General features: G+C 41.0%; 1 protein-coding gene across 1 annotated transcript; it reads right to left on the reverse strand.

The window, feature by feature from the left end:
* Positions 1 to 1,834: 1,834 nt before the first annotated feature.
* Positions 1,835 to 27,012, reverse strand: LOC127456359 (probable G-protein coupled receptor 149). The gene is made up of 4 exons (XM_051724805.1): positions 25,817 to 27,012; positions 24,633 to 24,816; positions 23,930 to 24,369; positions 1,835 to 4,694 (listed from the first exon to the last, which is right to left on the reverse strand). The coding sequence occupies exons 1-4, from the start codon at positions 26,747 to 26,749 to the stop codon at positions 4,098 to 4,100; spliced, it is 2,154 nt and encodes a 717-aa protein (XP_051580765.1). The 5' UTR covers positions 26,750 to 27,012; the 3' UTR covers positions 1,835 to 4,097.
* Between the last annotated feature and the right edge of the window lie 946 nt (positions 27,013 to 27,958).

The following is a 27,958-nucleotide window of genomic DNA, read 5'->3' on the forward strand; positions in this document are numbered from 1 at the left end:
TGCCATTATATAGTTTCTTGGGACATGTCCTAAGGATAGCGAGGAGTTAATAATATTAAGAAGAGGTTCTGAGATTACAGGGAATACCTCTTTTAAGAGCTCAGTTGGTATTGGATCTAACATATATGTTGTGGATTTTGAATTTTTGATAAGGAGAGAAAATGGGTGCGCACGGTAAAATACACACAGTTGAAACAGTAGAAAAGCGAAAAAACCCGAAGCACGTGGCAAAATGGCAAAGGATAACACGATGAACTTATAAGAATAAGAATAAGCAATGCTAAGCAGGCTAGCAAGATACAAACACTTGTGCAGCATGCCGGCAGAAACCGGAACAGCTAGAAGCTACTACATTGCCACTGTGCATGATCTTTATATTGTACGCTTAATATTATGCAAAGTTTTAATCATAATTTGTGCTCTATGGTATGCTTGTGTAGGCCCTACGTGTAAATAAAGAATAGGGTATTTCACTCACAAAGAACTCTTATAATGGAACAGTGATGCATCTTACACAAAATATTATACTAATTTATTCAAATTTTTTATCTTTTTGAAGTTTATTCAGTGGCACTGCAAAGAACATATAGATCTGCTACTGACTGTTGGGTGTGACCCATCACAATAATCAGAATCAGATTACATTTTATCACTTTATGAAATGATACAAGGAATTATTCTTTATTTTTCAAGGAATTACTCTTTATAGCTATACAATTATAGCGTCTGTTCTGTTGTTACTTGCGTTACAAATATAATTTTAATTTGATCAATTATTGTGCTTCATTTTATTTTGTAGACGTGCATGTGCGAATGTTTTAAGCGCTCTCTTGTACTGTTCAGTATGTCATCACCCAAATGGCACTGGGAAGCCCGTGAATAATTTTTCTTGTTTCAGCGAAATATCAGAATGAACCAATTAAGTACAGTATACTTCCCAGTGCTACAGAGGACATTCTGCAAGAGTATGCTCAATAAATTCTGCTCAGCCACTCACACAACAGCAGCTCTACTCAGTTGTATGATGTGAGGTATCGGGACATTTTTACAAGAACAAGTACCAAGGGCATAGCCAGGAAATTACTTTTGGGTGGGCCTCTTTAATTAATTTTTTTTTTTTTTTTTTTTACCAAATTTTCCTAAACAACAGAGAAATGGCACATTCGAACAGTTATTTGACACTTTCAGAAATCAGAATTTATGCCTTTTTAAACTATTTTATAAATATATATCTTTGAAGTCAGAGAATAATCTGTAATACTCTGAGTGGGCCTGGGTCTAAGCCCACCCTTGGCTACGCCACTGACAAGTACATGAGTAAAGTATCTAACCTGATGTCAATCTTTAATAAATGCTTCATTCTTTTGGCGGGGCGCTTCATCCTTGGAAATAAGGGGTATTCCAAACTCCTGTTGAACTCTGCCAATGGATGACGCAAGAACACTAGCGGAGACGATGCGCTGTGAAAAGCGGCTGCACGTGATAGTGACATCCAGTGCCCAGAATATGAATTTCATATAATATCTCCATAGTGGGCCTAATTCTGTTCTATTTCTGAAGTCTCTCGCGAGCCACATCGGAGCAGTCGGAGGGCCACAGATGGCCCTTGGTCCGGACTTTGGACACCCCTGACTTAAAACCTTATAGTTACTGATATACAGCGTTTGTGACAACTTGCCCCAGTCTCCCCTGTGCTATACCTTGACCAAATAGAGCAAATAATTATGTATAATGTGTAGACATTAAATGAGCACTTGTTTTTTCTGCTTTAATCATTGTTTCCCATTCATTAACATTTTCTTCCAGACATGTGTTTATTTTCCATAATGCTGTGAAAATCCCAGGAGATCAGCAGTTCAGAAATACTCAAACCCATCTGGCACCAACAATCATGCCATGGTCTAAATCACTGAGATCACATTTTTTCCCCATTCTGATGGTTGATGTGAACATGACTGGCTGATTAGATAATCGCATGGATGATTGTTGGTGCCAGACGGGCTGGTTTGAGTATTTCTGTAACTGCTGATCTCTTGGGATTATCACTCACAACAGTCTCTAGAATTTACATCGAATGGTGCCAAAAACAAAAAACATCCAGTGAGCAGCAGTTCTGCGGATGGAAATGACTTGTTGATGAGAGAGGTCAGCAGAGAATGGCCAGACTGGTTCGAACTGACAAAGTCTACGGTAACTCAGATAACCATCTGTAAAATTGTGGTGAGAAGAATATCATCTCAGAATGCTATTCTGAGATGTGGGTTGGCATTGTTTTGGCAGCACGAGGGGGACCTAAACAATATTAGGCAGGTGGTTTTAATGTTGTGGCTGATCGGTGTATATACCATGGGAGTCAGTTCAGCGAAGAGCAAATGGGAGTACAATAAATTAATCTGAACTCTTGAATAAGGCTGTTTGCTGCAGATAAATCTTTAATGAGAAGAGATGCAAATATTTTGTAGCATTTTGCTGCTTGATGACACAAAGACAAATTTTGATCTGCTTTTCTGAATACACAATATACATACATAAGAAAAACACTTTGATTTGACATTTTAAAATAACAAAACAATAAGGTAATGTCTGCAGTTGATTATTAATAGTTCTGATAGCTATGTGCACCTCTATGAATGTGTTGTATTTCATTTTCACATTTCTAAATAACTGTTTTATAGGCTATATTAATATGGCAAAGCTTCAATGTAAATAAGCAGAATCGTCAGAGCCTGCATTAATCTTAGTTTTGAGGCATCCATGGAATCGTCCATGAATGTTTCATTGCAGAGCTACATTTATGCCTGTATTAAATGCAAGTGAGTGGCCTGGGTCACATTTCTGATTGCAAATGTAATGCACTGAAAATGGGGGGAAAGGATTCCTAAGTGACTCAAAAACGAGCATTCATTTGCACATACATTAACATATAAAATAGGCCTATGCATCATTCTCACTTTTACATCTGTGAAAGTTTCTCTCTCTCTCTCTGTCTCTGTCTCAGAAGTCAAGCTCAGGAATTTTGATAAACCATAACATATGTGCATGGCTTTAGAACAAGAAAGAAGGTGTACAAATTCCCACATACAGGAGCAAGCATACATACAGCTATCAATAAATTCACACATACTAAGTGTACATTTAGCCAGAGAGAAAATACACCCCAACTGTGTTATTAGCAATTCTTGAGCAGAGAAACAAAATGTAATGTGTATTTTACCAAAATTGCAACGTACACATTTGGCATCTTTTTTTTCAGTATGCCGTATGGTCTGTGCCTGAGCTAGAATACTTAAATTACGTCATTTATTTTAGTTGCTTCTTCTCCGCACACCCTCGCAATCCTTTTCTTTGTCTGTCTCACAAGCACTGCAGACACACACACCTAACAGAATTTATCCTCCTCTATTCAGCTTTCTCCTCAACCCTCTCTATCTGTTCACTTACATTTATATTTAATAAATGCCAGAACATTAAAAAGATGAGTAAAGCCCATTCCTCTTTCGAGTCTTCAATAACCTTTATTTTAGCCTATATGTCAACAGCTCAAGGACTTCAGCCTTTTTCTCCAGCACTTCATTCATACCATGACAGCTCCACTTCTCACAATCTAAAAGTTACCATCCGCATCATAACCCTCTGATCTATCCTCGCTGAGGCATGAAACTAAGGGCACATCCGAGCAAGCTCTCTCTCTGTCTCATAAACCTCATCTTGAGATTTGTTTTACCTCCGAGCACATTTTATCTGCACTTTGGCAGATAAATCATCTCGCTTTCCAAACCCCGAGCCCTTCCTTGCTGTGCGTTACCTTGAAGATGTGGGTACTCTCATTTAATCTTAAAGGCAGTTACAAAATCTGAAAACCACATAATGCTTCCAGCCTATTTTTACACCAAAATTGCTTACTAAAGCAAACAGCTTGGCAGAACAATATCTCTCTTGTGATTCTTTGAAACAGGCAGTATTTCCCCATTTCAGCCTCTGATATTCTTGCTGCTAACTGTATTTTCTCCAAAGCTTTAAATTCTCCATGCAAACATTCCATACTTCTTCCCTGGGCCATCTCAGCCCATTTGTGTACCCTAATGTATCTGTTGGTGTTAGTTCCCTTGGTCATCTGCCTGCCTCCTGTAGGCTTCATTGAGCAGCTGTATCTCTTCCTGGTACCCTCCAGCCTCCTGGTGCTGTCTTCGGCTGTTTTGCCTATGTGCTTCCACCGTATCTGGAATGTGTATGTTGATGTTGTCAGCATCCGGGTTACTGGTAGGGATCAACAGCGAGTATGATGCCGTTTCACCCAGGTCACATGACACAAAACGATTTTCCCGGCGAGAGTAACGTAGCGAAGGTGAACGTGCATGTGTGGATGACTGGCTGATGTTGGAAATAATGGAGACACTGTCCATGGCCTCCTCATTGTCGCAGATCTCCAAAACCTCTAGGTGGATTTTCACATTGGTGTCACCGACTCCAGCTCCAACACCCCCACTGTCGGAGTTGGGCTCTTCCGCACTGGGTTCGTGACCCACTGATTTGGAACGGTACACTTCAACCTTTTTGGTGTTGTTAGGGGAGATCTTGAGGCCGTCACTGCTGACTTCGTAGGTGGAGAGGGACAGTGTTTTTCCCGTGGGGGCATGGAGGGATACTGTGCCCTGGAAGGCACATAACGGAATGGCCAACCCAGCCATGGATCTCTGTTTGGAAATAAAGAGACAAAAACTAAATGGTTTAAGAGTTAAACAGTGTGACATCCACTACATACAAATTCAACTCACTAAAACTGAAAACTTCCCCACAAAATACAAATTCTGTCATAATCTACTCACCATAATGTCGTTCCAAAACTGTATGACTTTCTTTCTTATGCAGAATAAAAAAGGAGATAATTTTATGAACATCCCGGTCCGTCTTTTCAGTGCAATGACAGTTGCGTAGTGACTCACTTTAAAGCTTAAAAAAAACAACCAAAAGTCTCATAAAATTAGTCTATGTGACTTAGGTTTTTCTGAGAAACAACCTGAAACTTAAGTCATTATTCACAGAAAATCTCTGTACATTCATGACCACTATGAAAGAAACTTGTTCTCGCGAGAACATGTTTAGAACTACTAACAGCCCAAGTTCTCACATGAGCTTGCAAGCCAACCGCAATTACCTGTATATTTAAAAGATGGACCGGAAATATTCATAAAATTTTCTCCTTTGTTGGTCCTTATTAGAAAAATATTTGTCATACCAATTTGGAATGACATGAGGGTGATGAAATGATGATAAAATTTCCATTTCTATTTCTTCATTTAGCAGACGCTTTTATCCAAAGGAAAAATATAACAAAAGTGATTCATCTTAAGGAGACAGTAACATGAAAAGTGCTGCAATACAAAGTTTCAATTGTATTAGAAAAGTACGAGCTAAGACAGAGATTAGAGTGTAAACAATAATTAATAAAAAAAATTGAGTGTAGGGTTAAGTGCTCACGAAAAAGTTGTTTTCCATTTTTGGGTGAACCATTCCTTAAAGTATAATTTATATAAAATCAAAGTGGTTCTAAAGTTACAATCTTCAGTGGTAAATTCATTGTACTTTTCGACCACTTTTAATTTAATTACTGAAAATCCAAAGAACTCTGAAATCTAAATAGATGGATACCAAGATGTTTTTATACAGGGTTTGCACAGCTTTTTAAGAGTGAAATTCAAGCACTTTTCAAGCATTTTCAAGGTGCTTTAATAATCTTTTTCAAGCAACTCGAAGATTTAAATATTATCCAATGCTAAATGTTACTTGACAAAAATACAATAATAAAAAAGCATCCTCCGTGATTTCAAACATTGCTCAATCTTTAAAAATAAAGTTTCAAGAATTCCTTTAAACCCACAGACAGCTAAGACTGGAATCCTTAGTATGATTACAACCAAATTCTTGCATTAACACACAGAAAACAATCCTGGTTACTGTAGTTACTTTTTTATTTCCATGTAGAAAACTAAAAGAAATATCAAATAGATTTGGTTATTTATTTATTTTTCGGGAGTGCGTGAGTGTCCCCCCTTTACAACAAAGGAGCAATGGAGGATATCGTAGGAATGGTGTTCTTGATTCTTGGCATGTGGCTGATTTTCACAGCAAGACGACAAACTTTGTTTCAAAAGAGGCTGACGGCAGCAAGACAAAATACAGCTAAAAAAACAGGAGAGTTTGGGAAATCATACACCAAAGCACAGACGAGGACACCACTGTGTTAGCTCAAAGATGACACACGAGGTTAAGCTAACCTGCCATCTAGCTTATAACAATGACGCTGGTAGCGATGATTTTCTCTGACCAATCAGTGATCTGCAGGGTTTTGACATCACATTTAGTGTCGGCTCGGCTCGCTTGGAACCTCGACCGAGATGGTACTAAAAAAAGTACCAGGTACCAGGTACTATCCACAGTGGAAAACCCCCAAAAAGCGAGCAGAGTCGAGTCGAGCCATACCGTGCAGTGGAAAAGCCTGTGTGTGTGGGCTGTTCGCTGTTTGCGACCCGCTGAGACAGTTGAAAACAGTAGCCATGCTTGGACCATGTTAATCCAGACTTTAAGTACATTTATTTAATTAAATTGCTGCCTTTTGTGGGGTGATATCACGGTTTCTATTTTATTTTTATTAATTCAGCTCTAGATTTAACATATTTAATTTATCACATACTTTGACTTTCTGCCCTACTTAAGTATTCATGCGATACCACTTATTGTATTATTGATTGTAAATTATTCCCAAGTAAATTCAAGTTTTAACGAAACCTTTGTCTCATCTAAAACCTTCAGAATGTCTCTTTGCTGATAAGTGCAAACATCCATTGACGTCTTTTTTTTCTTTGCACACTTTACGGATTCCCTTGTTGTTGATATTTTATGTCTCCTCTTTCAGCCAGGTGTCATAGAAACGGCACTCTGGCATGTTGATGAAAGCAGGAGATACAAGTATAATTTCTTTGGCGCCAATCTACCACAGTGAGATGTGCAGTAGGCTACTTCAGTGTGCGCACGACATCAAAACAAGATGCGGAGCGGCGCACGTGCGCTCCTGCGGTTACGAGACACCACAAACATAACATAACTGTATGATATCTATTTCAAATTCGCAAGAATTTTAGAGCTTTTATAACTGTCAACAACCTAAGGACAAATCAAGCATTTTCAAGGAATATATTCATAATTAAAGCATTTTTCAAACCTTGAAAAACTAACTGGGATAATCAAGCATTTTCACAACTTTCAAGACTCTATATGAACCCTGTTTATAGCATATTATAGAAATATATTTTACAGTACAGATACAATATGACAACAAACATGCATGTGATCAAATTGTAATAACATCCCCTTCAATTATGCAGCTACAAGTTTATCATTGTACACATTAACACATTTTATTAATGTGGTCCAACACAGTGGATTGTACTATCTCACAGGATGTAACTTTTGTTGGGCATGACACAATTATAAAAAAAAAAAAAAAAAAAAAAACTTGAATTTCAAAGGTCAAAAAGCTCTCAATTACACACAAAGTCAATGACATTTAAAAAGCAGGCTGATAAATGTGATTCCGTTTTGCCAGACATTTGCCACGAGTTTGCCCTGTCCATTGAGAACAAAAGCTCGGTTAAATTAAGGCAAGAACCATACACATCCATGATTCCTTTGTTAGATCTTTCTCCTGGAAGCAACTTGCAGCATCAGTCATCTAAGAGACATTCAGATGAGTCTGTATGGTGGTACTTGCAATACCCCTTTCACAATAAAGTGAGACAATCGGCATGGAGCCTGTGTGTAATAGATTGAAATGCCACGCTTGACTGAGGACTGTGAATAATTCAAGCATTCTGATCTGATTTCATCTGACCATTCAACTCAGCAGCCGTAGATAAGGATCTTTCTCTCTCTCTCCCTCCTTTCATTTCTTCTCTCGTTACATTAGAAATGAGATGTCAACAATATGATGTGTGCCTTAAGCAAGCTATGCCCAAAATGCAGTGCATCATTCAAATGATCATCAGATATCATGATAATGCTCATCAGAGGTCGTACAGACCATGTGACTGGGGTAAGGGTATGGATGTGAGTTCGCCCAGTAGAATAACACCGCTGGATGAGTTAGAGGCACTGGGGCGATGAAGGATAATAACTACATCATCCAAATCACAGAGTCAAGGCAGGAAAAGCAGATGGAAATAAAATGGCAAATGCAAAAAAGTCCCAGGCCTTTTATGATGTTGTTTATGATTACGTGTGTGATTGGCCTAGTTGTTCTGTTTGCAATGAATAATTTTTGATGAAATCTTAAAAATGCAGATATTCGTCTACATGAATACTTGAATCTTACATCACACCCACATCAGGGATAATGTACAGCCAGCTGGTCATTAGGCTATTGCATCCTGACAGGGTGATCAGGTCTTGTATCACCCTGAAGGGGATAATTTTGCAAAACATGCTGCTTCAAATGTACACTGACATCGACCATATTCTGCTGAATTACTGACAAGCACCATCCCCAATCAGACATTTTTGCATCAATTCAAATCTATTCACCTGTTCTTGTGGCACTAATGATAACACATTGTGTGTCTCTGGGATCTGCTTTCATGGAAAACAGGAAGTTATCGCATTCACATAAACAATGGTAAGCGTGATTTGGACGTTGCATTTTAACTCTAAAATTGCATTTTTAGTCCACTGATGGTTAGGTTTAGGGTTGGGGTTTGCTAGTAGCAATAATTTCAGCTTCGGCCACTGGGGCAAGTGGTTCAAATTTTGGTAAGCACAGACCGATTTTAGCAGCTGAACTTTCAACCTCCTGTTGACGAATTCACAGTGTGATCAGTCTGTTTTGTGATAATGACAGGCTGGCTGTACTTTACCCTGCTTATTACACTGCTATTTACCAAATAAATAAATACATGGACAAGAAATATTGATCCATGAGTTTAAATTATTTTATTAGTTTATTTGTTGAGACTGCAAAGAGATAAAAAAAAAATTAGCACAGCTATGTAAACATAGATTTCCCAGATGAGCAGTCAGTTACATAATGTTGCTATGGTCAACTGTCCTTATTCAGAAATGTTTGACCACTAAATACTATGATTGACCAATCAGAATTAAGTATTCCAGAGAGCTGTAAAGAAAAAAAAATGATAATGCCTTGCTCACAAAGACAGCCAATCTCTACATATACTGTAGAGCAACCCAAACTAATGGCTATCTTACACAAATGACCACTTGTAAACTTACATATGACCCAAGTTCACAAAATACTCTCTGCCCCAGGTTAATGGGTGCCATCGGTGACAGTTATGACCTCTCCACCTACTCTGTGTCACTGCCACAGGAGAATGTGAATGTCTAAGTCATGATCTAGCTTCATGCTTTTACTGGAACTGCCTTTGTTGTCATAAATCCTACATTCCTCATAGCAAGAAGACCTTTGCAAGAGAAAAATGAGATCATTATTTTTTATCATACTTCTTGCAAGACCAAATAGTACCAAAAAAGGGTAGGAAACACACACCGCTTAAGGCACTATAGAAAAGAGAAAATAATATCAACTTGTTCTAAGGGGTCATATAATTAAACATATATACATTTTCTTTGATCTTTTGAAGTAAATTAGTTTGGTGTTCTATTAAAACATTCTGTGCAAACTAAACATTTCCTCTCTAGTCAAATAAATAAATAAATAAACATCTATTGAAACTAAGCAGGAAAATGGCTTATTATGAAATCACTGGATTTCTGACAAGAGAAATCCAACATATGACAGATGTGTGCGCACCTTTAAACATCAGGATGTTGTGTAGTTATGTGTTCCTGTCACAATTTAATGCAGGTTTTCAAAAGAGGCTGTTACGAAGTTTGGTCACAAGACGCAGAAGAACCAATGAGGTTTGATGTTATAAATGTAGCCATATTGGACTGCAGGGTGTTTATGGACATTTTTTATGATTTGATTTGAGTAAATAACAACTTAAATTACCGTCTGTTCATCATACAAAGTAATCATATGCCTTCAGAAAACATGGTATATGATACACAAGTTGTATGGACAAATTTATGACACTTTTGAGTGCTATATTAATAATTAAAGTAGGTCTCCTAATAATAAATATATTATTTAAACATTTCCTTTTTGTGGTCTGCAGAAGGAAGAAAGTCATAAGCGTTTGGGACGACATGAAGGTGAGTAAATAATAACAGAATTTCCATTTTTGCATGAACAATTCCTTTAAAAGCACAGCAGCCCTGTTTAATTCTAAGGGTCAGAGAAAGAATAGAAAATTGTTATGTAAAACTAACTAAGATCCATGCTACTACCAACAGCTACCACTAACACATGATTTTCAATAATAAAAATTTTCTGTAAAAGAAGTTGATGCAATACATTTAACCTAGAATTGTGAGTCTTAAAATAGCTGTCCAGGTAGTCATTCTGAATTCCAATGTCAAAACAAGACAAAACCAGTTAGTTGTGTAATCACGTTCATCCTCTACTGCAGAGAATGTGGGAGCACTCTTAATCAAATTAATGTTCACTAGCTGGAGGTAAGAGCTATGAGCAGGTTTGATTAGGAAAATTACATTAATAAGAGATGAATACATTCAATATAGGGTGAATACCCAATGCAGAGATGGACTCTGGTGGGCCTGCCAACTTCCTGCCCAAGTCTCTGTCTGAAATTGAGATTGAGGAGAGGAGTAAGGTGACCTTACAGAGGTAAGAAGATTCCCCTTCTCTCTGTATGAAGAATTCAGTATACAGTCATGTATGTGATTTTGTATGAGCATAGACATGATTGCATGTTCATCAAAAAGTCAGTGTGCATGAGGGATGAAAAATGCATTTGTGATGGAAAAAAATTAATTTAAATAAAAGAGCCCCTGCTAGGTGTCTGCAATGCAAAACAGCTGACTCCAGTGTTTAGTGGAGAGGAAGAGTCAGATTCCACTATCTGTAGGGTGGCCAAATGTCCCGTTTTTCCCAGGACAGTCCCGTATTTAAGCACTTTTTCTAGTGTCCTGACTTATTCAGAACAAATCGTGCTTTGTCCCGTATTTCCACTCTCCTAAAATTTCTCTATCGCCTATGCGGCTTTCTCAGTCACGTGAGTATTCTAATCGAAGGTAGCCAAGGATACAGCTTGTAAAACCAATAAAATCACACTGTGTTATTTGAAGTACGTGATTGGATTAAACTATCCAATCACAATCCCCTATCAATAGATGTCCAGTTAGTGAACTGATTGAAGAGTCAATTTGAAAGAGCACACAGATGAAATTGCGGCTGGAAAAATTTCAAAGAAACGCGCAATTACATTTAATGAGGATCTTCAAAAAGAGTTTACATTTCTAAAAAAGGAGTCACAGACAGAGCCTAGTAAAGTGAGGTGTGAGATTTGTGGAGCTCGCTTTTTCACCGCCCATGGAGGCTGCACTGACATCGCACAGCATGTTCATACAAAAAAGCATGCGGTTGCTGCTAAAAGTAAGTGTGCCATACCAAGTGTTAGCGATTTCTCGCAAGTTAAAGACTTTTTACTTATCATTCTTTTGTGCATGGCCATAGCTTTGCACACTCATGACCTGAGAAAAGTCTTGCAGGACAGGCTGGAGGAATCATTAATACCCTCTGACATTAAAAAGCAGTTGGATGCACTGGTTGAAGCCGGTGACATGCGAGCAGATGATTTCTTTTGTGCAGTGAGAAACTTTTATTCAGCATTGGTGGATTACCTCCAAATTTCACAGAAAAACTTGAGTGGCCCCTACTGAGAGACATCCCAGAGTGGAAAGACATTCAGAGCATCTTCGACACTTATACTCTAGAATCCCCACTCTCAGTTTGATTGACGAAACCATGCTCTTTGATGAGTGGGCTTGGGTGAAAAACATTGTCACTCGTCGCATCACTGAGTGGAACATGAACAAGACAGCCACATCTGAGAGATGGACAGACATTTTTCTTGAGATGGAGAGCAAGACCAGTGGAGTTTGTTTTATGTCTGCCTAGGACATCTGCATCTGTGAAGCATGTGTTCTCATTAATGAATGCAGCCTGGACACCGGATAAATCTCGACTAAATGTACAGCCATGAAGACAATGATTTTCGTATGTCTTATGAACTGGACTGCTCTGCATTTTACAATAAACCTCTTAAAAGACAAGCGCACAATGAGAAAAATTTCTGCCAGTGAAAAGTACAAGGCGTCAACAGTTACAGATGCGGATGCACCCTCTACTTTGCATTGACCTGTGCCTAGGTAACGATACGTAAATTTAATTTTTGCTGGGAGGGAGCTGTCCCATTTTCCTAAAGCAGGAATCTGGTCACCCTAACTATCTGTGTTCTATTAAAGGTGGATTAAGTCATTTTAATCCAATACACTTTTTGTCAAATCCCACGAATATCTCTTCACGGTCTGCTAGCTGTCCATTCTGTGTGTGCACTGAAAAAAAAATCCAGTGTTTGTACACAGCTCGGGCTCTGTAAATGGGAAAATAAACAAAGTGGATAGGACCAATCCACACAACACTATTGCATGTGCATGAATTTGGGGGGCGGAGCTTCAGAAGGAGCACTGAAGGGAGGGGTGTGTTTGTTTGGCTGTTAAGTTCAAATATCAACAGTCTTTATCAGGAGTCGCTTACTCCACTGTGGCGAGCAGGGTGTGGCCGAGAGATAAGGATGGATGGCTAGGGAGAATTATCACAATCAGCTGGAAGAGAGATAAAGAGGAGCCAGAGCCACAGTTCGAGAGAGAGACGCATGAAGCTGTCTGTGTGTGTGTTGAGGGGGTGCTGAAAAGCACACCATTATGTGTGACACTGAAAAGTTTTTGTGTTAATAAATGTCTTACATTTGGATGTTTACCCGGCTCCCGCTTCCTCCTTCATAAGAAAGGCAGAGGTCTGCCACATTTGTGCCGAAACCCGGGATTTTGGAGGAGGAAGGATGCGCTGTTATGGAGTCCTCGCCGCTGGCTGAAGATCGCAATGCTGAGGAGTTGCCCGATCTGGTGGTGCTGGAGCAGTTCGTCAACTGGCGACTGAAAGGGACGGCTGACTGGATCCAATATCATTGCTCAGCGTCGCTGACGGAGGCAGTCCAGCTGGCTGAGGACCGTTTGGTGATGTATTCGGGGGCCGGCGAGCCCTCTTCTCTCTCTCTGCTCTCTCTCCCCCCTCCCCATCCTGTTCCTGTTCCCCGGAAACAGAGTGTTGTGACCCCAGAGGCCAACAATCCCTCTCCAGAAACGGGTGATGGGGGTATGTGGCGAGCAGGTCATGGCCGAGCGATAAGGATGGACGGCTGGGGGAGAATTATCGCAATCAGCTGGGAGAAAGATAAAGAGGAGTCAGAGCCACAGTTCGAGAGAGAAAGAGATGCATGAAGCTGTCTGTGTGTGTCTATGTTGAGGGGGTGCTCAAAAGTACACTGTTTTGTGTGACACTGAAAAGTGTGTGTTAATAAATGTCTTACGTTTGGATGTTTACCCAGCTCCCGCTTCCTCCTTTATAAGAAAGGCAGAGGTCCACCATGCCCACCTTTAACCTTTAATCCATAGACCTACATGAAAGTACCGTCAGGTAAAAACTGTCCCTCTGTATTTGCATTTAACATGAAATTGGCCCATACGCAATACTTAAACAGTGAGCTGGATGTCTGAATGGAGAGACCACGCCTAAACAAGCCAGCAAATCAATTCTCAGCAAAACAGCATTAAATCATGTCAATGTATCTGACTAAGTGCCTCTGCCTGTCTCTGTAGAGTGCATTGTGTTCCTGATACAATACAGCCAAAATAAAAATATATGTAAATGGCTTTTTTGTTGTTGTTGTTGTTGTTCTGAAAGTTTTTTACAGGTTTGGGGAGTAACAGAATACTTGTAATGGGATTATGTACTGTATTTAAAATACAAAATATGATTAACTGTATTCCACTACTGTTACCATTTAAATAGTTGGTAATCAGAATACAGTTACATTCTAAAGGTGTTTTGATTACTGAAGAGATTACTTTGCATTTTATTGTCATTTGTTTAATTTAACATTTAGACTATTCAGTTGTAAAACATTTATCCATATAAATTATGTAATCTGAGGAGCATTTGAGCAGCAGTGAAAAACTTTCTTATGATGTGTTACATTAATACAAGTTCAGTTAAATTCATCCACTCTATAAACACTCTATCGTAGAATCCTTTCACTTCCAGCAACCTTTTAGCTATTCCCCAACAATTATTAAATAGAGGCTTCATTTTGTCTATTAGTGTCTCTGAGCTTTATGATTTTTCCTTGCAAACACTAAATAAATCAGAGATAAAGCTAATACAGCTGTCTAAAATGATTCAAATATGCATTTACAGTCATGCAATTTTGAAAAGCTTTAAACCATCAAATGTTTTTATTTAATAACTCTAAAAATGTCTGGTGGTACAACACTAAAGTAAAAAGTAATAACATATTTTTCTTACTCTACATATGTGAGTGTATATAGGCCATCTTAATTATTATTTTTAAAACGTTCTTAGACATAATTCAAGGTACAGTTGAAGTCAGAAGTTTACATACACCTTAGCCAAATACATTTAAACTCAGTTTTTCACAATTCCTTAAATTTAATCAAAGAAAACATTCCCTGTCTTAGGTCAGTTAGGATCACTACTTTATTTTAAGAATGTCAAATGTCAGAATAATAGTAGAGAGAATGATTTATTTCAGATTTTATTTCTTTCATCACATTCCCAGTGGGTCAGAAGTTTACGTAGACTTTGTTAGTATTTGGTAGCTGTGGGGATGGGGGCGTGGTCGTGTGTCTGTTTGCGGGAGAGGGGGAGTGGTGTGGTTCATCAAACTGGCTGGTGTAATTTCTAACAGCTGTTTCTTGTTACAGTGATAGCAAAGGGAGACCTCAAAAGCAGCCCAAACATGCCAGAGTGGGGAGAGAGTGACACAAGAGTGTGATGTTGGTGTGTTTACAGAGAGTTTATGTTATTGAGAAGTTGTTGAAGAAATTTAATGTTGTGAAACCGTTAAGAAACCTGTTTGAGCACCTTGAGTTAAGAAGCCACCAAGCACGATTGCATGAACTGTGTGAGAGGGCAGAAAATAAACACTTGTCTGAACTGCTTCGTTGCTTCCCGACTCCTTCCTTCTTGATAACGAACTTCCAACAATACAGTGCATCCGAAAGTATTCACTTTTTCCACATTTTGTTATGTTACAGCCTTATTCCAAAATGGATTAAATTCATTATTTTCCTCAAAATTCTACAAATAATACCCCATAATGACAACGTGAAAGAAGTTTGTTTGAAATCTTTGCAAATTTATTAAAAAAAAAAAAAAAAAAAAAAATCACATGTACATAAGTATTCATAGCCTTTGCCACGACACTCAAAATTGAGCTCAGGTGCATCCTGTTTCCACTGATCATCCTTGAGATGTTTCTACAACTTGATTGGAGTCCACCTGTGGTAAATTCAGTTCATTGGACATGATTTGGAAAGGCACACACCTGTCTGTATAAGGTCCCACAGTTAACAGTGCATGTCAGAGCACAAACCAAGCCATGAAGTCCAAGGAATTGTCTGTAGACCAACGTGACAGGATTGTATCGAGGCACAGATCTGGGGAAGGGTACAGAAACATTTCAAGTTTGGAACCACCAGGACTCTTCCTAGAGCTGGCCGCCTGGCCAAACTGAGCGATCGGGGGAGAAGGGCCTTAGTCAGGGAGGTGACCAAGAACCCGATGGTCACTCTGACAGAGCTCCAGTGTTTCTCTATGGAGAGAGGAGAACCTTCCAGAAGAACAACCATCTCTGCAGCACTCCACCAATCAGGCCTGTATGGTAGAGTGGCCAGACGGAAGTCACTCCTCAGTAAAAGGCACATGACAGCCCACCTGGAGTTTGCCAAAAGGCACCTGAAGGACTCTCAGACCATGAGAAACAAAATTCTCTGGTCTGACGAAACAAAGATTGAACTCTTTGGCCTGAATGTCAAGCGTCATGTCTGGAGGAAACCAGGCACTGCTCATCACCTGGCCAATACCATCCCTACAGTGAAGCTTGGTGGTGGCAGCATCATGCTGTGGGGATGTTTTTTAGCGGCAGGAACTGGGAGATTAGTCAGGATCGAGGGAAAGATGAATGCAGCAATGTACAGAGACATCCTTGATGAAAACCTGCTCCAGAGCACTCTGGACCTCAGACTGGGGCGAAGATTCATCTTCCAACAGGACAACGACCCTAAGCACACAGCCAAGATAACAAAGGAGTGGCTACGGGACAACTCCGTGAATGACCTTGAGTGGCCCAGCCAGAGCCCAGACTTGAACCCAATTGAACATCTCTGGAGAGATCTGAAAATGGCTGTGCACCGACACTCCCCATCCGTATCGTTTGTAGAATTTTGAGGAAAATAATGAATTTAATCCATTTTGGAATGAGGCTGTAACATAACAAAATGTGGAAAAAGTGAAGTGCTGTGAATACTTTCCGGATGCACTGTATCACACTGGTGCCGAAACCCAGGACATACGAAGGAGTGACGTCATCATGGAATCCTCACCTCTGGGTGAAGTGATTAAGACCCTCGCCATCATCCAACAGACCCAGCACCAGGCACTTGTGGAGCTGCACCTGGAGCAGGAGCAGCGTTTCCAACTCCTGCTCCAGGCTAAAGCAGAAGATCGGCAGGTGTTTTGGAGACTGATCGCTCATGAGGGGTTGCTACCTCAACCCCGGAGCCCACCTCGGCCATCCCACCAGTCACCTTGGTGAAGGTGGGGCCCGCCGACAATCCCAAGGCATACCTTGACCTCTTCGAGAAGACAGCTGAGGTGTGGAAGTGGCCGCCCGAAAAGTGGGCGGCCCGGTTGCTGCCACTACTCTCTGGGGATGCGCAACTCCCGGCCTAACAACTCCCCACAGCCAACCTCTTCGTCTATAATTACCTGAAGAGAACCATCTTGCAATGGGTCGGCCGGAGCCCCAAACAGAGCTGTCAACACTTCCGCTCCTTGAGGTTGAGAAGGCACGGCTGCCCATTCGTGTTTGTGCAGCAGCTCCGTGATACCTGCTGGAAATAGATGCTGGCTGAGGGAACCCGCAGCGCTCGTGACATTGTAGATCTGGTGGTACTGGAGCAATTCATCTCCCAGCTGCCCCGTGGTATGGCCGAGTGGGTCCGGTGCCACCGTCCGGCGTTGCTGGAGGAAGTTGTCCAGCTGGCTGAGGATTACATGACGGGATTCCCGAGAAGCCGTGGACCGGAGACTCTCTCTCTCTCTCTTCTCTCTCTCCTACCCCCAAACCCCACTCCCGCCCTTCCCATTCCTGCCCCAGGAAATCAGGTGGTCCCATTCCCAAACCTCTTTGCCGGTTAGGGGGGTCTTTCCCCTCACCTGTGTCCCCTGTTAACCCTGTCTCTCCCAGCTATCCCTCCCAGGTTGACGAGCCCAGCTTCACGGGTGTGGTAGGGAAGCCTGGGCCGGTCTGTTGGAGCTGCGGGGAGTCAGGGCATTTCCAGGACCAGTGTCCAGTGATGGAGTTGGGGACCCTGGTCCGGATTTCTGACATTCCACAGGCTGCCACCGATCGAGCTGGGGCGTATCGGATACCGGTGAGTATCCAGGGGGATACATATCAAGCTTTGGTGGATTCTGGCTGTTCCCAAACATCTATCCACCAATGCTTGGTACAAGACGGAACATTGGACACAAATAGATGGGTGAAAGTGCGGTGTGTGCATGGGGATATTCACACATATCCGGTGGTTATCACTGAGATACTATTCAGGGGAGAAAGCATAGATTAGAGGCTGCGGTTAATTCCTGCCTCACCCATCCACTGATTTTGGGGATGAAAAGGCCTGATTTTAAGAATTTATTAAGGGAAATATGTGTGGACGGGTCCTGTGAAATAATATCTCGGTGTGTGACGTGCAATGCTATGGCAGAATAGGCGGTGCCAAGGCCATCTACGTCTGCTCTGTGTCAAAATGACGCAAGGGAGGAAGTTCCAGCCCTGAGAGAGTTCCCTGAAGGGGATTTCCCTCTAGAGCAGTCACGTGACGAGTCCCTCAAACACGCTTTTGACCAAGTGAGAGTAATCGATGGTCAACAGCTCCAGCCTAACTTCGCGCTCGCATACCCATATTTTTTCATTAATTAAAATCAGTTGTATCGTGTGACGCAGGACACTCAAACAAAAGAGGATACAACCCAGTTATTAGTGCCGTAGAACCATCGGGAAACTCTCTTCCAGGCGGCTCACCATAATCCGATAGCTGGCCATTTAGGACAGGAAAAAACACTCAACCGAATAATGACCTGTTTTTTTTTTTTTGGCCGGGCATTCACAGAGACATTAGCGGGTGGTGTGCGGTGTGCCGTGAATGTCAGTTGGTGAATCCACCGGCCACCCCAAAAGTGCCATTGTGCCCTCTACTGCTAATCAAGGTACCCTTCGAAAGAATTGGCATGGACCTCATCGGGCAAAAATTTAGGTCATTCTCAAAAAACACCAAACAGACTTTTGTTGAATCCGCAAAAGAGAACACTTTTTGAGAAGTGGTGTCTTGCAAGGTAAGATTACGACTTTTGAGAAACTTCAGGAGTTAATCTTGCTAGAGGATTTCAAGAGTTGTATACCAGAGAAGGTAGTTGTCCATCTGAATAAACAGAAAACAGTTTCACTTGCTGATGTGGCAGTATTGGCTGATGAATTTGTGCTGACACACCGTAATGTTTTTCCGGTTCATCAGTCCAATACTTCATCACCAATGTATGGGGATTTGGTGAGAGAAACTGCCTGTATATTTTCAAGCAGTTCTAAAAATGAGCCTAAAACAGGTTCCACTCTTAGATCTGTCTTTATGCAGAGGAGTGATTCACGAGTTTGCTTTTTCTGCCTCGATCCTGGTCACCTCATATCAGACTGCAAGGTGTGGAAGAATAGAAATTGCATGTAAAGCCAAAAATTGTTGCTTCTGTACAGTCCGTGACTCATTAAGTTGGTGCTGAAATTAAAAATTACTAGCTTTACAGCATTAGTGTCCCTGGGTGATAACTCTGAAGAAAAGCCAGTGGTAATTTTCCGAGATACTGGAGTGGCTCAGTGATTTATTTTAGAGGGAGTGTTACCTTTCTCTGAGGAGTCGTCCACTGGCACGGATGTATTAGTGCATGGCATTGAAATGGGCTGTGTTAATGTACTTCTCCACACTGTGCACTTAAAATCTGTACCTTTTCACAGTTCTGTTAAGCTGGGTGTTCATTTACAGTTACCTGTTGATGGAGTCGGTCTTGTTCTCGGAAACGATATCGCGGCAGGTAAAGTATTTCCTCATCCGGTGGTGGTACAAGGACCTACCCTGAAGGAACAGCTGATCCGCCGTCTGCATATTCATCTATATTCCTGGCATATGTGGTAAAATGAAATGAAAGTTTGGAGATGTGATTGATCTCTCTAATACTTTCTGCCTTCCCATTCAGATCCTGTGGAGTGTGAGTTTTCAGTTGGCCCTGAACTTCACACTTAATCTAAGGAGTTGTCGAATGTTCAAGACATCTCATTTAAAGTTGATAGGGAAGCACTGATTGCAGCACAAATGTCCAATCCTTCCCTTGCAGATTGTGTTGAGGCTGCAAACAACAATAAACATTTGCCAGATGCAAGGGCAGTTTACTTCTGGGAGAATGAGGTGTTAATGCACAGGTGGAAATCTCCATTTACTGAAGATGAAGGCTGGAAAGCAGTATGTCAGATTGTACTGCCATTCAGTTACAGTACGCAGGTTCTAAAATTGGCCCATGATAATGTTCTCTCCGGATATTTAGGGGTTACAAAAAACAATCTGCCGCATTTCTAGGTACTTTTATTTGGCCAAAAATGAGATCTGCTGTTTCTAAGTTCTGCCGAACCTGTAGCATTTGTCAACTTGCAGGAAAACCAAATCACAAAGTCCCTACTGCGCCTCTTCAGCCAATTCCAGTCATGAGTGAGCCATTTGAATGCCTAATAGTTGATTGTGTAGGACCATAGCCTAGGTCCAAGTCTGGACATCAGTATATATTGACTATAATATGTACCACAACTCGATACACTGAAGCTGTCCCCTTGCGCTCACTCAAAGCCAAAGCATTGATAAAAGAGCTGATAAAGTTTTGTACTACGTTTGGTTTACCCAAGGTAATCCAAACGGACCAAGGTTCGAACTTTACTTCCAAAGTGTTTGTGCAAATGTTGAAAGAGGTGGGTGTACTCCACAAGCTCTTGAGCGCATACCACCTGGAATCCCAGGGTGCGCTAGAGCGGTTTCACCAGACGCTCAAATCAATGCTTCACATATATTGTACTGAGACAGGAAAAGAGTGGGTAGACAGTCTCCCCTTGCTGTTGTTTGCCATAAGAGAGTCAGTGCAAGAGTCATTAGGTTTTAGCCCTGCCGAACTCGTGTTTGGTCACACGGTCCGAGGTTCTTTAAAGCTCTTGAGTGAGAAATTACTGGCTAAAAACTCCTTCCACAGTAACAGTCATAGACTATGTTACTTCCTTTCATGAGCAATTTCATAAGGCCTGGGAGATTGCTAAAATTCTCTTGGTGCTGCACAGACTAAGATGAAGCTTCGTTACGACAAGAAAAGTATAGAACGCAGTTTTCAGCCTGGTGACATTCTTGTTCTTCTGCCAGTCCCGAGTACGAAAGTGGGACTGTAATTCCAAGCTAAATTTGCTGGACCATACCATGTGGAGAAAAAACTGAGTGACACAGATTATGTTGTAGGTACTCCTGACCAAAAGTGAAAGAGTCGAGTGTGTCACGTTAACATGCTAAAATGATATCTGGTTTGAAATTAGAGTAAAACCACCACCCCCGCTGAAAAATACCTGCTGTTGTTGCTACCACTGCTGTCTTGTCTCCCGTCTATACTTTGAAAGATGATGGTTTGAATGTGAAGGAAAGCCAAATCGCTGCAGGGAGTTTGAAAAACTCTGAGATATTGAGTGATTTGCCAACTTGTCTCTCTCATTTGTCTGAGAAACAGAGTGAGGATGTTAATGAGCTGTTGAATACTCATTCTAATCTGTTCTCTGAAGTAGGACCACAGTCATTACCCATGATACTGATGTAGGTGAGTGTTCCCTGTGCAAACAGCATCCATATAGGGTGAACCCCACAAAAAGGGCAATAATGAAGGCAGAAGTTGAGTACATGTTGCGAAACGGACTGGCCATACCTAGCCAGAGCCCTTGGAGCTCTCCGTGGTTCTTGGTACCAAAACCTGACTCTTCGTTTTGGTTTTGTACTGATTACCGTAAGGTAAACAGCATAACGAAGCCAGATTTGTTTCCTCTGCCTCACCTAGAAGACTACGTTGATAGGGGTAGGTTTATCAAGGTATGTCACCAAGTTTGACCTGCTTAAAGGCTATTGGCAGGTGCCCCTCACACCTCGCGCCTCTGAAATTTCTGCGTTTGTCACCCCAGACAATTTTCTGCAGTATACGGTCCTTGCCTTTGGAATGCGAAATGCACCTGCTACATTTCAGCGACTTATGCAAAGAGTATTGTCAGGGGTGACAAATGGCGATGTATATCTGGATGGTGTGGTAATTTATTCAGACAGTTGGAAAGACCACACGAAATCGCTAGCTCATGTATTTGACTGTCTGACTAACGCCTCGTTAACTTTAAACCTGACCAAGTTTGAGTTCGCTAGGGTGGTGACAAACTGTCTTGGTAAAAAAGTTGGTCAAGGTTGTTTAAGACCATTGGAAGCAAAAGTGATGACGATCTTTAAGTTCCCCACTCCTTGTAATCAACGTGAGTTGCGCCAATTTCTAGGAATGACTGGCTATTACCATGCATTCTGTGAGAATTTTTCAGTGGTAGTTTCTCCGTTCACTGATCTACTCAGTACCTCTAGAAAATTTCTCTGGAGTGCTGAATGTCAGCATGCATTTGAAGCAGCAAAAGACCTGCTCTGCAATGCACCGGTTCTGTCTGCCGCTAACTTTCACCTACCATTTCAGTTGCAGGTAGATGCTAGCTTTATGGGAGCTGGAGCTGTGTTGTTGCAGGAGGACCCTGTAGGAATCGAACATCCTGTGTCGTACTTCTCGAAGAAGTTCTCTAAGTGTCAACAACTATACAGTACCATTGAGAAGAAGGCCCTTTCCCTTCTGCTGGCACTTCAGCACTTTGAGGCCTACCTAGGTGGTAGTTGTGTGCCGATTGTAGTCTATACTGTCATAACCCCTTGCTCTTTCTTTCTCATATGTTAGCTCGATTCAGCGCTTGTTACACTGGTCACTCATTGTGCAGGAATACGCGCTTGACATACGACATAAGAAAGGGTTAGAATGCCGTGCCTGTGTCGAGAATTAATCATGTGTACACCGGCTGTGCTAGTGTTAAACTAGGGAAAAAAAACTAATAAATTTAAAGTTTGTATTTACAACACTGGGTTGTAAATTTAATGGTGGGGATGTTACATCCCTGAATGTATTTATTTACATCTGTGTTTTTGGTGTGTGAATTGTCACTATTTGGGTGTGTTCTATCTATCAGTTTCTCCTGTTGTCTCTTCCACTTTCCTCTGAGCAGGTACTAATTACTGCCACCTGTTTCCTGTTACCATCGCAGAGTCCTGCTTGCTGTGATTGGCCACTAAGTGGACTGTGGCTCACATAAAAAGGAGAGGTAGAATGAGAGAAGAGAGGCATGCATTGGCAGCATCGATTGTGAGCTGTCTAGAGAGATTGCATTGTAAGCGACCGCAAGAATAGAGTTGAGCGTTTAGCATCCATGGGAGAATTTCCTCTCTCCTGCCCCAGATGGTGTAATTTTCAGCTGTGCTGTTGTTAGTCTGTTGTTGACGAACTGTATTCATACTGTTCTCATTTATCTGTTACAATTTAGTTATCTTTTGTTTGTTATATTGGGAAATTTAGTAGGGAGGCGGGTCCTGTTTATTCATAGAGAGGGAGACAGGGAAGTCCTGAGTGTTTTTCTTTTGTGTTTCTTTTTAGGTAAGTTATTTTCCCTCTTAAGAGAAGATTCTTAATGTTTGTGGTTTTGGCTAATATCCCCTCCTGAAGTTTATGACATTCCCATTATTGTTATACAAAAGAAACAACTCAATATTTGAACTGACTTTTGTTTATTCGTGTGTAAGGAGTGCTGGGGCTGGAGACTAGAAATTCATGTCTTACTCCATTTATCCATTTATTTAAATTCTTCACCAACCCCTAGACAGGGGAAGATTGTCACACATGGTTTTACAACAGTAACCATAGTATCACCAAAGTATTTTGTAGTAAAATCAGTCACAACAAAATTAAACATGGTTACTATATTAACACCTTATTACTGTAGTAACACCATGACCAAATCACTGCGAGGCAGTTAATCTTTATATGAATATTTATTAATTATTATAAGTTGTAATAAAGGAAATATTAAGAGTGGAAACAGGAAACAGGATGGAAAGGGGGGCAAAAGGGGGAATTGAACCCGGGTCGTCTGCATGAAAAAAGTATGTCCATACCATCTTTACACCCTACGCTACTGCATCAAAACTTGGTGTTGCAGTTTGTCTTAAATTTCTGTGTTTCCATCAGACCATTTGAGTTCAAATAGCCATGCTGTGTGGCAGGTGCTAGTACACCAAGTGCAAATAGTCACTCTGATTTTTTTTTATTTCATTATGATGTCTGTAAACTATAATTCATTACAATTACACATTGCTTAAGTAAATACACAACAACATGAAAACTGTAATGGAAAGTGAGCCCAACTTTTTTAAAAGTGCTCCAAAGAAACACACCCCAAGGCTTATTTTTGTTTGTTGGTTCGAAGCTTGAGTGTTATCCTACCTGTCTCGGAGTCCTTTCTGATTTACTCCTGCACCACTCCCAGTCCGTCAGCTCGATCTTACGACACTCCTCATGGGATAGTCTCCTTTCTGGGCCATCGAAGACGGACGAGTTGTCAAGGTTAAGATCCTCACGACAGCAGACTGAGACCTGAGGAGAGACGCTGCATGATCCGTCTCGTTCCACGGAGCTCTGAGGCGGGCCGTCTGCTCTCTCCTCCAGTAGTAGCTCGCTGTGGAGGGAGCTGTCCTCCGCTGCCGTGGTGCTGAACTTACCGATCTGACCACTGTCTAGCACTGCCACCCTGCTCTCCGAGAAATCGCAACTGTATAAACTGTTAAACGAGGGTTTCTCGATAGACGGCGACTTGGCGTGGGAGATCTTGTACATGCCATAGCCTTGCTGGAAGGAGAGATTGAATTCAAATCTCCTTTTCTTTGCTGTAAAGAAAAAAAAACATGATGAAGGGAATTGTGTAAAGTTTTTTTAGATGTCACTGTGCCCTTTTTAAAGTGAGGAATTGAGGGCATGAGTGCAAAGCTCTATTAATTAAATGAGTGGGAAAACCTTATATGAACTAAAAGGCCTATTACATGAATTATATACAATCATTAATGCCATGATAATTAAACAGCTGCGCCCAATAGTTGGAGGTATCAAAAGACATTATGCCAACCGGGTATCACTTTATCAGAAAACCCACCGTCAGAGAGCTCGGATCCTAAACCTTGGCGACAGTTGATAAAGCAGCCACACGGCAGATGGATCCAGCGCTCTGAAAGCACGAAGACCGGGGTGACCGCTGCGGAGAGCAAGGTCAGGAAAAAACAGAGAGTCTCCAAGGACGAGCTGTGCATGTGAACAGCGTGACTCACCAAGATCTGTGTCTGCAAGAGCAACATATCCCAATGAGAATGAAAGGTAATCACTTAATATGAATATCCAATCATTCCAGGATGTTAAACAGAACAAATAAATTACAAAGAGAAAGAAATATATTTATGGAAACATTTACACTGATACTGTAGGTTGTATTGGTAGGTCAGCCTATATAAACTGGATAAATGCATGATGTTGTATTTAAATGTTTTTAATTATTTTATTATGTTTTATATTTAACTTAAAATCAATCTGATTTATATCACTGTCATTTTTTTCGTCTGATCTGTAAAGCACTTTGGGTCAACTTCTGTTGTTTTTAAATGTGCTCTATAAATAAAGGTTGACTTGACTTGACGTGACATAAAAATGCCTCCCCTGGCTCACACAAACAATGCATCATGAATTCAGTTCAAAAAGACATTTAAAGTGATAGTTCACCCAAATATGAAAATTTTCTAATAATTTACTCACCCTCATTCCATCCCAGATGTGTATGACTTTCTTTTGCAGAACACAAAGATTTTTAGAAGATTATCTCAGTTTTGTAGGTCCACACAATGCAAGTGAATGGTGACCAAGCTCAAAACAGCACATAAAGGCACCATAAAAGTAATCCATATGACTCTAGTGGTTTAATCCACGTCTTCTGAAGCGATCCAATCGGTTTTTCACCCAAACCCGATTGGATCGCTTCAGAAGACATGGATTAAACCACTGGAGTTTTATGGATGCTGCCTTGATGTGCTTTTTGGAGATTCAAAGGTTTGGTCACCGTTCACTTGCACTGAATGGATAGGCTATTCTTCTAAAAATCTTCATTAATGTTCTGCAGATGAAAGAAAGTCATATGCATCTGGGATGGCATGAGGGTGAGTAAATGATGAGAGAATTTAAATTATTGGGTGAACTATGCCTTTAAGGCTGCAAAGTGCGGTTATAGTGCACTTTTGATCGATATGATTATGATTAATACACTTAAATGCTTTGAACATGAAACGCTCTCACCATCATTGGCATCCACAAAACCATTCGAGCCATGGCCAGAATCATCGAGAAGCGTTTCTGAGAGAAAAACACAGGGGAATGCCGTGCACTCTGCGAAACATCCTTCTGAAAATGACCGGTTGCCGGTGAATATGAGAGAGAATATGTCTCCGTTTTGCTTGTGGTCGTGTTGAATTCATTGTAGGCTCCTAAACTTTTCTCCAAGCTATCCCGTGAAAGAGAGGGTATCTCACACAACGGCGCCGAGCCGGCAATTTCAAAATAGCTCGGGTAAAATGCCTTTAGGGCCTCTGAGGAGCACATGAGTTGATATATCAGAGGAACCGAGCAAACTACCAGCCCGCAGAAACACAGTGAGTAAACAGCGAAGAGAAGCAGCACGTAGAAGCTGTCGTTCACAGGGAGACAGCCGAGAGACGCGGGGGCGAAGCGACCCCAACCGCACACGGGCAGGACGCTGACCACCAGACTGACCGTCCATACCGCGAGCACCGCCACGAACACCCCGAGAGGCCGGTTAGGTGTCTGATACACTCCAAAGCGCTTTGTCACGTAAAAAGTGTAGGCAACCATGAGGCAGGCTTTCATATTGCTCGACAACCCTTGGAAAACATAGAGGAGTCCGGATAAGGTGCACATTACGCCCGACCGGTTCGCGTCTCCGCTCCTCCATTGCAGGATCATGAAGAGCGTGAGCGGCACGACGCTGATCAGGTCGTCTATGGACAGTGAAGCCACTATCATACACAGGGAAGACTTACTCCTCATCCTAAGTAGCGACAGAAGCGAGTACAAACCTCCCATGCAAGTGACAGTTGCAATGGCAAATGATAAGCCAAAAATAATCTGCCAGTTGCCCTTATCCTGGTCCACATCCTCATATTGGTAAGTTTTGTTGGGCAAAGGTGAGGCATGAGTCGCCGACATTTTCATGTAGTCTAACTTTTCACTCGTCTCATTTCCCTACAGAGGATCCGCGCGTCACGAAGTGTATGTACTGTAGTTGACCAGTGCGCGGCATGTTATCCATAGGTCTTCATGCACTTCTGCTCAACAAATCTAGTGCATAAAAGAGCCAAACGAGGATGGTCCCATTTCGAACAGCACATTTTACAGTTTAACTGCTTCTCTCACATTATGATATGTGGATGAATGTGTCGCGCGGTAGATTACTGCCGATTCAGTGTGCGCCTCGCGCAGCAGATTGCTTCATTATGAATGAGCTCTCACACTGAAGCTGCTAGTAGAGGGGTGGAGCCACCATCCTCTCTCATCTGTCACTGCTGGGTGAGGAACGTGCGCTTTATGTAAAAGACTAACACTTTACATTACAGTTCCCTTGTATTGCATATTACACGTTACTATAATTAATACAGCAATAATAGTATAAACATATGCGGCTCCATAAAATAATTATTAAGTAAGGTACATCAGCACTGTAAATGGTAATGGTAACCTGCAGGCAATTGTTACTTTATGGAGTCATTTCTACTTGATCTAACAATTAAAATAAGATTTGATGGTGTAACCAAATGTAGTCAAGTTGATTACATGTTAAATCATTGTTTTGACTCGAATCAAAGCAATTAATTGGTAATCCTTTACAATAAGATTCCATTAGTTAACATGAGTAAATGCAGTAGGGATCATGAACTAACAATGAACAATACAGTTTTTTATAGCATTTATTAATCTTTGTTAATGTTAGTTAATGAAAATACAGTTGTTCATTGTTAGTTCATGTTAGTTCATAGTGCATTAACAAATGTTAACGTTTACAACTTTTGATTAAAAAAATATGTTAGCTAAAAGTTGTCATTACTGGAGATATCAAGTTGTCTTAATCAAGTATTATTTGAAATATCAAGTTTTATGCTCATAATAACTCAAATGTTTAAGTTCACTGAACTTATTTTTCATAAAAATCCATAGACTTAAAATTTTAAGTATTAAAAACTTAAAATTAAAGCTATGGGGAATATTCATAATGCTTTGTGCTTGAATTTTTTTATTATGTTTCCTTGGTCAAAGGGAAGTTATGGTGGCATTTAAATAGTTGTAATTAAGAATTTATAGAGGTTTTAGCTCTTTTATAGTATTACTTATGTTGTTTTGTTGCAAATAGTTGTTTTGTGTGATGTC

This window comes from Myxocyprinus asiaticus, chromosome 18, assembly GCF_019703515.2.
Source record: "Myxocyprinus asiaticus isolate MX2 ecotype Aquarium Trade chromosome 18, UBuf_Myxa_2, whole genome shotgun sequence".
NCBI classification, from domain to species: domain Eukaryota; kingdom Metazoa; phylum Chordata; class Actinopteri; order Cypriniformes; family Catostomidae; genus Myxocyprinus; species Myxocyprinus asiaticus.

What these genes read in the sequence shown, in the direction of transcription:
- LOC127456359 (XM_051724805.1), bottom strand. Translation starts at nt 26,749, where the DNA reads ATGAAAATGTCGGCGACTCATGCCTCACCTTTGCCCAACAAAACTTAC. An exon ending in TTTTGTGGATGCCAATGATG is followed by an intron (nt 24,817 to 25,816) that starts GTGAGAGCGTTT and finishes TTGCTCTTGCAG; the next exon opens with ACACAGATCTTGGTGAGTCA. An exon ending in CAGAAAGGACTCCGAGACAG is followed by an intron (nt 4,695 to 23,929) that starts GTAGGATAACAC and finishes ATTTCCAAACAG; the next exon opens with AGATCCATGGCTGGGTTGGC.